This window comes from Neolamprologus brichardi, unplaced genomic scaffold (assembly GCF_056152115.1).
Source record: "Neolamprologus brichardi isolate AB-2024 unplaced genomic scaffold, ASM5615211v1 NODE_ptg000031l+_length_7269946_cov_1, whole genome shotgun sequence".
NCBI lineage: Eukaryota > Metazoa > Chordata > Actinopteri > Cichliformes > Cichlidae > Neolamprologus > Neolamprologus brichardi.
Window position 1 is genome coordinate 5,646,668 of NW_028270136.1, and position 12,013 is coordinate 5,658,680.

General features: G+C 43.5%; 1 protein-coding gene and 1 pseudogene across 1 annotated transcript in view; one reads left to right on the top strand and one right to left on the bottom strand.

Moving 5' to 3' along the window:
* Positions 1-12,013, bottom strand: part of jupb (junction plakoglobin b) — a 95,372-nt gene that overhangs the window by 44,725 nt on the left and 38,634 nt on the right. The window contains exons 3-4 of the mRNA XM_087837229.1: positions 5,332-5,386; positions 3,421-3,654 (exon numbers count right to left, since the gene is read on the bottom strand). Coding sequence (XP_087693355.1) covers positions 3,421-3,654; positions 5,332-5,353 — 256 coding nt within the window. The 5' untranslated portion in view covers positions 5,354-5,386. The remainder of the gene's footprint in view (positions 1-3,420; positions 3,655-5,331; positions 5,387-12,013) is intronic.
* The window catches only part of LOC148094730 (uncharacterized), a 48,483-nt pseudogene continuing 43,771 nt past the window's right edge, over positions 7,302-12,013 (top strand).

Below are 12,013 nucleotides of genomic sequence, written 5' to 3' on the forward strand. Positions count from 1 at the left end.
TGGGCCCCGGTCTGGATGTGCCTGGGCCCCCTTGCCCTGGTGGGTTGCAGGGTATGGGGTGCCTACTGGGGTCAGCGGGGGAGCTGGCCCCAGGGAGGGGCCACTTGCCCCACTTGCCCCACTTGCCCCTCCCTTCCTTCCCTCCCCATTACATTGAGGGCTATCAGGAGGGGCTATGCACTTACCTGCTGCTCTCTGGCAGGTAGCTCCATGCCCTCCTGGCTTTTAAATGCACCTTAGAACACACATGCATCAACACTACATATGAGCGGGCGGAGGGAGGTTTGGAGTCTTCACACCCCCCCATTCTCTGTTGCCTGTTGGGGTGGGGGGGCTGGGAGGAGGAGTTGGCCGTCCGATTGGGTCTGGAATGTGGGGCCTCCCTGCTGTTGTGGAGTCGGGGCGGTCTGCTTCTCTCCACCCCAGGGAAAAGGGTAACACCACCTGGGTCTGGGTGCAGTTTCACCCTCCAGGGTCAAGGGTACCTAGACCTGCGGTATAGAGTACGCTTGGGGAGTGTGATTGTGTGTACAGGTTCTATTTATGTCTGTCTCCATGTTGGGTGAGTGCTGAGTAATTGCATATGAGAGCATGAGGGTGGGAATGGATGTTTGTATCTGTGTGTGCCTGTTTGTCTCAGTCTATATGTCAGGTCGAGTATCAGACGCCACCTCTCTAGGGACATCTCAGGCCCTCCAAGGTATGGAGGCCTATCTACCCCCACCACTCCTCCTGCCGGTGGCAGACGCCCACCCTGCATTGGTGGTTCTTTGTGTCCGCCGATGGGCATCCAGGTACCCACCGGCTCACTCCTGGTGGCTGCTTGTCGGGGCCTGGGGCTCGCTCGAGCCCCTTCGGTGGTGGGGTGCCCTCGGCCTCTCGGCCTGGGGCTCGGTCACTCTGGCACAGCTGGCTGCCGGCGGAGCTCACGGGCACGTCACTGTAACCCCCCTGGCTTCTGCTCCCCGGCTGCTGAGTGACCCCTCATCTGGGACTCTCCTCAGCTCTTTCTGGGACAGTGGCGCAGCTGCCCCTCTGTTGGTCTTCCTTGGTCTCTTGTGTTCTGAGGACCTCTGGATGTCTGGAGCTTGGATCTCCTCCATACCTGCTTCATGCCCTGGAGGACGGGGCAGTGGCCCCCCCACACCCTCTAGCAGATCATTACATGAAGGAACCTTTTAAAAACAAGCGCGCCCATGCTCACAGGTGTTCACACGGGTGATCACACACACAAACTACAACTCTTATGTGCTGCACAATAATGTTTAATATTTAGTATTTACTGTTATATTCAGATAGATCATCGCGATGATGTTGTTTATTATATTGCTCTCTTTTTTTGCTTGTTTTCTCTTTTTTCTTTCTCAAGAGGTGATCCGGGTGATTGATCTATGTATTTTTTTTCTGTTTGTTTTGTTGGTTTTTGTTTTTTGCCCTTTATCATTGTTTTTTTTTTCCTCGTTCTTTCTGCCTTTTCTTTTCTGCAGTCAAGTCTGTCCCATGTTTAGCAAGTGAAAATAAAATAAAATAAACAATAAAAGAAAAAAAAAAGGTAAATCACATGGACCAATACGGCAAGGCTGGGATGGTCTGTTTGGTAAAGTAAATCCGTTGGGCATCTTTCTTTGCCTTTTGGCAATAATTCTGATGGCAAAAGAACCAAACGGGACAGGCGAAGAAAATAAACAAAAAAAAACCAACCCAACAAAATATCATCTTTACCTTTCCCTTAAAGAGATATTTTGAACTTCTAGTGTTCTCCTTTATAAATGCTAACATTTTTGAAAGAGCAATGTAGAATTGAAAATCATGTGTTATAACTGTGTTCCACTTTTAACACAAATACTTTGTCAGCTTCACACGCAGAAGCACAGAGAACATGCTAGTGAGGTCAGTCAGCAAGTTGGCCCAAGGAAAGAATACTTGTGCATGATGTACATTTACGTAGACTAAGTAATAGAAGTTTGTCAAAAATCTCCAAGTTAATCTCTTTTGATTAGGCAGACCATTCCAAAGTTTAGGTGCCATAAAGCAGTAAAGAGCCCGTCTGGTCTAGTGAGCAGGTTGTTGTCCAAGGATATCAAGATTTGTGAAGAGTAAATTCAAATGAATGATTTACATCTGTTAACAGGTATCTGCAAGAATTCAGCTGGGATGAAACAAAGACATATACATTATTGTAAAACAATAATTTCATCCTTGAATTACAGAAACAGGAGGACATGTGAGCTTTTGAATCATGAGATGTAGTTAGTGAGTCTCCTGAATCCCAAATGACTGTATGTTGGTTGAGGTGTGTTTGAAACATGCAGAGGGCAGGATGGGCTAGCTTACATGTGCCATGAACATGCCATGTTCAGTGTTCAAGAAAAGGAAAGGGGGAAAAACACTCAATTGAATTACTGTGATTTTAAAACCCAAATGAAAGCACACCAAATGACTTTAACAACAAAGATTTGAAACAAAGAAAGCAGAGATGAACCAGTGTATACGTTCAATTACCTGTAGTGTTATTTTAAACATTTTCTAGATTATGTGAAAAGTGGTCAAGGGAAACAGGCAGTGCTCGTGAATGAAGCGACAGAGGACAACCACAATCCAAAGTAAATGCAAGTATTTATTTCTGATTTTCATGGAATTTGCTGGGGCTGCAAAGTAGCCTAAAATGTATTAAAATATTAGATATGTACTTTAAACTTTCATGCATGCAGTGGAGAAATAAAAGTACATTTACAACCTGTACCTAAGTTTTCTATTTAGCTAGCTTGTGTCTACAGTTGACATTTTACTTCACATGTCATATGTGAATAGAATTTTCAAAGCACCAAAATGTCAAACTGAGCTTGAAATGGCCAGCTGTCTACAAACAGCACAGGTGTGACGATGCGTGAATTAAAAAAATGTAGCAGACTTTTATTTCTTCCCCTGACTGTCAGATGACTGAAGCAGAGCAAAACAGAGTGAAATGAGGATAAAACACAAAGTTTCTTCATACTTACCATAATGCATTATCTTGCACCATGAAGATTTATTTCATATTGAAGACAGATGAATCGCAGGAAATGGAAAACAAGCTGTTATCTGCAGCTGCTTACAATAACCTGTGCATGTCAGTGTGCTGCTATTTCACCCTTTTCATTATCATTAAAGCTGCAGTAATTGTTTTGTTTTTTTGTTTGTTTGTTTGTTTACTTGTGATCTGTCCAGTGGTATTTGATACTGAATCATGTGAATCAAATCCTGCATTCAATTCCATTTATGAAAAAGAAGATGAACCAATATATTATATGATGTTACCAGACACAAAAAAGAGCCACAAAATGCAGCTCAATAAAGACCAAAAGCTGCTGTTATTAAAGGAAGCAAACAGAAAGTACAAACAAAAAAGAAAATCAAAGGATTTTGATCAGAAAGTCTTACCTGTTGGGCTGTCTACTCCACTGAATGCTGAGTCTCCACCTCCCCCCACTGTGGCCTTAACAGGTACAGAGCCAGTGCCGGTTGTAGTACTGTTTGTGTACTTCTTGTTGCCACTATACTCAGTGCTGCTCTCGTCGTCCTGCACTGTGGTAGCTCCCGATTGGATACCAGAGTCTGTGGCATAGTAAGTCTGCTGCCACTCTGCCACCTTCACCACGCTGTCTGCCTCACTCACTGCAGAAAACAACACATCTACTGCAACCAGTAATATCTACGGCAACTATTGTAAAGGTTGGTTGCACACCTGCAGCTAATGAAAGTCTGGACCTAGCGGTTAACCTCAGCGCAAGCCTTTCCTTATAGTAATTTCTCACAGACTTAACACAATAAAACAAAAAATGTTTTATAGAGTTTTTTGTTTTTGTTGTTGTTGTTTATGATGCACACAGGTCTGACTTTCAAGGGTTTTTAGAAGCTGGTATAACTAATATTACCTACTTTACTCCAACATTTTTCTCATGCCATTACCAGCACATGCAAATTTTTGTACCACAATCCGCATTTTTACTCAACAAGGAAGTTTGCGTTTAGGACTTTCTGAAAAGTTGAAAAAGTAAACAGTTTTAAGAATGCAAACTATACAACCAGACGAATCGGTAGTTAAATGGCTTAAACAATCGTCTAGCAAAACTTTCCTCTGTATAACTAGTTAGTATGTTTTTCAAACATTGCTTCAGAAAAAAAAGTCTTGTTTCTGGCAGAATAACCCAGTCGCTGCATTCTTCCATTTCTATTGGGCACAGCCTGAGCTTGTGGGCTGCTGGCCATAGAGCCTGGGTGTAGACTCAGGTCAAACTGCACTAAGACTCTTTAGTGAGTAGCCTCGCACAGCTCACTGAATGGTCTAACTGCATGTAGTGCTGCTAATTCTACCATTTTTGGAATAGTACTATTACTAAACTACTACCAATTCTTCTAATCTTTTTGTGACAAGTACAACCTTTTATTGGTAGTATTACCTTTACCCCTCTCAAGCTCAAATTAAACTTTTTGTTGCTAATGCACAACCAAGTCCTGCAGTGGTACTTCTGAGTAAAAAAAATATGTATGTGGGGTAATCAGGTTGTTAGTTTTTAACTGTTGCGAATTGGCAACGCCTGCCTTGAGAGGGTTAAAGATACTGGTGTTATTGCTAGAGTATATACTACTTCTAATGCAATTACCACATCTCATTATAACTTCTAAGTTTCCTGCTAGGATTAAACACTGGACTTCATACTAAATGCTACCACTCAGTACTACCACTAGTGTTCCTTCTACTACTGCTACTTATTCAGCAACTAATGCCAGTGCTGCTACTTCCTCTGCTGTTGAAAATACTGCTATTTGCACTAAACTACTAAAATGATTCTGGTATTGCTACCATTACAGCTACCATTAATGCTTGTTTTGTAAGTACTGTAACTATGATTTTTGCTGCTGGTAGTCCTAATAATTCCATGGTTTTACTAAAGAAGTGGCATTCATTTATAGATAAATGAATGACAAAAGCAGAAATATATTGCTTGTACTATTACAAGACTACTACTACTAATCACTGCTACTATGAATATACCTACCTGTACCTGTATACCAGCTAGTCCTAATAATAAGTGCAGTGCTCATATTGCTACTTGTAGTGCACCTATTTTTTACTATATCAACTACTACGACTAGTGCTGCTTCTGTTAATTATCCCTGCTGCTTGTGTCAGATACTACTCCTATTTCAACTCATGTAGCTACTGCTTTTACTTTTTTTCTTCTAATGATGCAGATACTGCTTCCAAGAACCACCTGTTTTCCTCCCACAGCTTTTACTACCACAATGAACTTAGGCCAGAGCTGGGTGCTATGGTGACAGAATACTTACTTTGCATGGACATCATCTCCATCCACTGGTACTGCTGCTTTCACTGACCTCTCACCTGCAGGAGAATACAGGAATCATTAGGTCTGAAAAAAGATTCAAGATTAATCCTCTAGTCCGACTAGCCTGGGCAATTGCAAGTGACCTCACATCAATCAGGTCCTACACTTCAGTCTCACAAACAGCTTATTCCCCTGGGCCATTCGGACAGTAAACAAACATCCACCAACCTCCCCACATCCCACCCATTCACACCCAACCAACTTATCGAGCCACAGTCTGCTTCCAAGCACTTTACAACTTCTTCTGTATTGTGTGCCTTTCTATTGTTGTTGCATATATTTCTCTTGTTTTGTATATATTCCATTCATTCCTGTTGTGTCCTATTTATATTTTATTCTGGCAGAGTCGGTGTGAGGCACCTACAATTTTGTTGTGCATGTACAGTAACAATGATCATATTGGTTACAGCATAACTCTGAAGATGATGATGGCCAAGATTTATAAAGGGCATATCCAGTCTCAGAGGCATCTTCACACAGCCTGCACCTGGGGTCTTTCCTGGTGTGATAGACCCCAACCTCGAAGGATCTTGTGCTCAAAGCTTGCTCCTGTGCTACCATGATTAGTGCCTCTGTGCTGTCTTTCAGTTCAGCTGCGTACAGCCACTGGTAGGATTTCTGGGTATCAGCCACTTTCTCTGTCTGCCGGTGGTACATATCATGAAGGGCCCTGTCCTTGCATGATGGTTCCTCCTCTTGCTCCACCTTCTTCAGTCTCTGGTTTCTACTTCATTAGGTAATCAATAAGCACTTTCGGTCGACTGTGGCCATATTCCTGATGTACCCAGGGATGTTTGTTGTCCCATCCTGGACAGTGGTTCTGACACTCACTAGTCCTTGGCCTCGTACCTTTCGCTTAGTGTACAGTTTCAGGGTGCTCAATTTGGGGTTGATCCCTCTATGCATGGTGATGACCTTCCTTGGCTTGATGCCAATGGCTTCAATCTCCTCCTTATCCCAGTTTATAATCCCAGCAGCATACATGATCACCAGCAGGGAGTAGGTGGTGATAGCCCAGATCTTATTCTTTCTGTTCAGATGACTCCTCAGGATTTGCCTGACCCTCTGCAGGTATATGGTCATCACAGCTTTCCTAGCACCCAAGTGGATTCTAAGCAAATGGGAACCAATGTACTTGTATTATGTATGTACCAATGTATTTGTAGGTAATTGCAGCCATCCTCAGTGTCTGCAATGTTGCATTCTGCTAGCGCGATCCCCTCAGTTCTGACAGTCTTCCCTCTCTTTGTTACCACCCAACTACATTTCTATTACTACAGCTTGATGTCATCCAAGTAGAGGAGGTGGCTGATAATTGTGTCATTCCGTAATCTGTATCCATAGTCAGTCATGTCAGTGATCTCACTGTGGGGGGTTCAGGCCTATGCAGACCAGCAGTGGGGACAGGGTAACTCCTTGGTAGATCCCGCACTTAAAAGTGACTTTTGCAATTGGCTTGAAGTTGGCCTCTATTGTTGTTCACCAATTCCCCATTGAGTTCCTAATGAGTTCCTTGTAAGGTTCTAGGCATTCCAGGATCCATTGAGTCATAGGCTTTCTTGTAGTCAATTGTAGGGATTATGCATAATGCTGCATTTACATTTTCTAGCAGACCTTCAGATGGTACTTGATGCAGTCTTGGTAATTGGCCACAGAGGGTCCAGGTTTCCAGCTTCACCATGATCCTATCTTTCAGGTCAGCCGCTACGTTGCTTCACCATCAGTCTGGGTGTTGGGTATCAAACATTCCATAGGTCCACAACTTTCTTTTCATGTAACCCCTTCTGCTGGGATATTTGCACTGTAGCAATCCATTAGCGCCTTGTTTTCATCTCTTGCCCACTTATGCCTGCTTGTTCTGGTAACTGACTTCTCATCAGTGTGTCCTCAACACCTGATGCGGACCTTCTTATGCCGAGCAACATCCGAGCTTATATGACCTCCTGTCTGAGGTAGGCTTGGTTGGCATGGGGGGGGGACTAGCCTTAGGACCTTTACTGGATACAGATGCCCTAGTCCAGAGTCAACCTCCCGACGATACTGTCTCAGAGACTCCAGCAGTAACACACACACACACACACACACACACACACAGATACACGACCAATCAAAAGTTTGGACACACCTTCACATTTAATGTTTTTTCTTTATTTTCATGACTGTTTACATTGTAAATTCGATACAACAGCATTGCAGACGTGGAAACAGAGCAACTATGGATGAAAGTTTCAGCCTGTCTCAGCAATGCAAAGCCCCCAGCATCCAACATCAGCATGGAGAAGAGGAAGGCAATCCCATCAGTTAGTCATGACAACAACATCATTATCCTTCCAGCAGGCAAGGGTAGGTGCTCTGTGTCGCTAAACCAAAAAGACTATGATGAAAAAACTTACTTACTACAAAAATACTTATGAGCCCCTGAAACGAGACCCAGGAAGTGGTTACAGGAAGACGGTGATAGACTGTCTGAAGCAGTTAGAACAAGACAATGCTATTGACCGGACCTCATACCACAGGCTATACCCAGGGGAATCTATACCAAGTCTGTATGGTTTACCAAAGAACATAAACAGAGTGCACCTTTAAGACCAATTGTCTATATAATCAACTCGCCGCATCCAGAACACCTTGGATTGTGTTGAGAAGGTGAGCGATGTCATTATGGAGGCAGATGAAACCATGGTCTTGTACGATGTTACATCTGTCTTCACTCATGTTCCAGTCACTGAAGTGTTGGAGATAGTTCGTAAGAGATTACAGGATGACCCCAACCTCAGCAACAAGACCACTATCAGCACCGACCAAGTGTGTTTGAACTGTGTCTTAATTCCACCTATTTCACATACAAAGGTCAGCATTACAGGGAGAAACATGGGAGTGCCATGGGTTCCCCAGTTTCACCCATTGTGGCCAATTTGTACATGGAAGAAGTGGAAAAGAGGGCTTTGCTATCCTATCCTGGAACACCACCAAGTCATTGGTTCAGGTATGTGGATGACACCTGCGTAAAAATTTAATCTCAGGACCACATTAACTCGGTGGACCAACACATCAAATTCACCAGGGAGGATATGAAAAGTGGCAGGTTAGCCTTCTTAGACTATGGGATTTCCATCAGTAATGGGGGACATTTAAAAGCTGATGTGTACCGTAAACCTACACATACGGATCAGTATTTAAGGTTTGACTCTCATCGTCCACTGGATGGTGGTTTGATCCCCATCTGCTCTGGTCTGCAGGCCAAATATCTTTGGTCAAGAGATTAAACCTACAACTTGCTCTAACCTTTTTCAGTGCTGTGAGTGAATGTTAGTTAGATCTGTACATAGAAAGAGACTAAAAATCTATTTAATTCAACAAATGAACAGCCTTAAAGTAAATTTAAAAATCCACACAAAGGGAGGTGTTTGGAAAAAAATAGGAACTTTTACATTATTCCTACATGAAGGGTAGGAATAATAGAGTGGCTACATCTGAGTGACGTCTTGACAGCTTAAATGGCACAATGTTCTGTTTCAGTAATGGCCATTTAACGTGTGGGTGTGTGCAACAGTAGATGTGTTCTCTGCATGTGGGTGTGGCATGGTACATGAGTTTTATGCATGTGAATGTGTGAGGAGAAATGTTTCCTGTTAAAACAAAATGTGGGTTTTTTGATGTGCTGAAAAGCTTTTTGAGAAAAGACAGAATGAAAAAAAAATCATCACACACTCCCTCTCCATTTTACTGTACTCTCCAAATGAGACTGGACACTAGACACCTTTGGTTTGGATTAAAATGAGACTCCTAAAACATTTAACATTCATTTAAAATTTTGGGAGTCCCATCAAATTGAACCTTCTTGTACATAAATGCATGTACAATATGTCCTAAAATACACAAAAAATATCTAAATTATTTTTAAAAAATCATAATGTGTTAAACATTGTTTAAACCATAACTAATCCTTCTTTGTATGCAACAGGTGAAAATAAATATTGATCATTTTCTAAGTAATATTTGTAAAGGTGCTATTGACATGAAATTCTCACCCGATGTCAGTAACGACCCATCCTATACACACATACAAAGGAATTGTACCATAGATGTCAAAAGATTAAGTTATTTGTAATCATGAGATATGATACAGGTAAAACGTATTAAACAAATGAAGTAGAGAGGTCCAAGAGGCACAGAGCGTCAAGACACAAGTTGAAATCTATCAGCGTTTAGAAAGCAATCCTGCCACTTAGTTCAAATTAATATTAGCTAGTTCAGTCCCAGCTGATGGTCTACAAAATGTGTCTCAAGTCCTGGGGAAGATACCAGAGGGAGAGCACCTGGTGGCTAGGCCTTCGTCCATGGGGACTGGCTGGATCATCACGAAGAAGAGACATGGACCCACCCTCCTGTAGGCCTTACCACCCACAGGAGTCCCCATAGGGTTGGCTGCAGTGTGTGCCAGGCGGCGGCCAAGGCCAGAGACCCTTGTGGACCAATGCCTAGCTATCATGGCTTGCAATTGAGACACAGAATGTCACCTCTCTGATGGGGAAGAAGCCTTAGCATAGTGCGTGAGGTTGAGCAGTATTGACTAGATATAGCTGGGCTCACCTCAACGCATGGCCTGAGCTCTGGAACCAGTCTCCTGTAAAGGGGCTGGTCTCTGGCCCAGTCTGGTGTGGCCCTCGGTGTGAGGTGGTGGGCTGGGGTAGGTATCTTAGTTTCTCCTTGGCTCACTTCCTGTATTTTAAAGTTTTTCCCAGTGGACAAGAGGATTTGTTCCCTGTGCCTGACCATGACTGTCATCTACAATTATGTGTTTAATGAACTTTCATAGTGCACAGCCCTCTTCGAGTCCCTAGGTGGGGTGCTCAAGGGTGTTCCCCTTGGAGACTCTGTCATCCTTCTGGGAGACTTCAATGCTCATGTGGGTAATGACAGTGATACTTGGAGGGGTGAAATTAGGAAGAATGGCCTGCCTGATCTGTGGGGTGTTCTGTTACTGTGAAAACCACTGTTGGTCCATAACAGACAACATGTTTGAACATAAGGTTATTTACAAGTGCACCAGGACACTCTAGGCTGCAGGTTGATTATTGATTTTGTAATTGTATCATCGGATCTGCAGCAATTTGTTCTGGACACTCAGGTGAAGAGAGGGATGAGCTATCAACTGATCACCACCTGGTGGTGAGTTGGATCAGGTGGTGAGGGAGAATGCTGGATAAACCTGGCACACCTAAATGTATTGTGAGGACACTCTGGGAATGCCTAACAGAGGCCTCCAACCTTTGCCAGAACTTTGAAAGCATTCTGAGGGAGACTGGGGACATTAAGTCCGAATGGAGCATATTCAGCACCTCTATTGTGGAAACTGCTGCAATGAGCTGCTGCAATGAGCTGTCTGTCTTGGTGGTAACCCCTGAACCAGACGTTGGACACTTGAGGTGAACAGAGCAATCAGGCTGAAGAAGGAATCCTATCAGGCTTAGTTAACCCTGTGGGACTAAGGATTAAGGAGGTTCAATTATGTATATACTGTCAAATCACAAGAACAGTTGCCTCAAAGCGCTTTTTATTGCAAGATAAAGACCCTACAATAATACAAAGAAAACCCCAGCAATCATATGATCCTCCATGAGCAAGCATTTTGGTGACAATGGGAAGGAAAAACTCCCTTAAGAGGATGGAACCTCCAGCACACCCAGGCCCAGGGAGAGGCGGCCATCTGCTGCGACCAGATGTTTTCCATAGAGGAAGCAGAATCTGGGGATGAAGGGGGGGACTCATCCATCACTGGGGGTGAGGTCATTGAGGCAGTTAAACAACTCGTTGGTGGCAGAGCCCTGAGGGTAGATGAGGTTCACCTTGATTCCTGAAGGCTGTGGATGTCAAAGTTAGTCTGTTAGTCGAACTTTGGATACAGGAGGAACAACGCAATCTTCATCCCAGTAGTGGAACACTCGACCAGCTCGCATGGGAGTTTGCCCAGAGCCTACATGTGTTTCTTGGTCTTGGAGAAGGCATTTGACCGTGTCCCTTTGAGTATTCTGTAGGAGATGCTTCAGGAACCCGTTGCTATGAGCCAATTGGTCTTTATACCACTGGTGCAAGCGCTTGGGCCGCATTGATGCCAATAAGTCGGACTTGTTCCTGGTGGATGTTGGATTCTGCCTGGCTGCCCTTTGTAATGATTCTCCTAATAATTTTTATGGACAGAATTTCTAGGTGTAGTCGAGAGGTTGAGGGCTTCCATTTGGGTAGTCTCAGAATCTTGTCTATGCTTTTTGATGATGAAGTGGTTTCATCTTCTTAAGGCCTCGAACTCACACTGGAGTGAGTTGGAGTGTAAAGCAGCGGGAATGAAAGTTAGCATCTCCAAGTCTAAGTCCATGGCCCTTAGCTGGAAAAGGATGGAGTGCCCACTCAGGTCAGCAATGAGTTGCTTCCCCCATTCGAGGAGTTTAAGTTTTTTGGGGTCTTATTAACGAGTAAGGGGAGCGGGAGATTGACAGACAGATTGGTGCAGCGGCTGCAGTTTTTCAGAGGCTGTGAAAAAACACCTGAGCAATGGTTGTGACTAATTTAGCTATTATCACAAACAAAGGCTTTTGTACGAATTAATAAATACATTTCAGTAA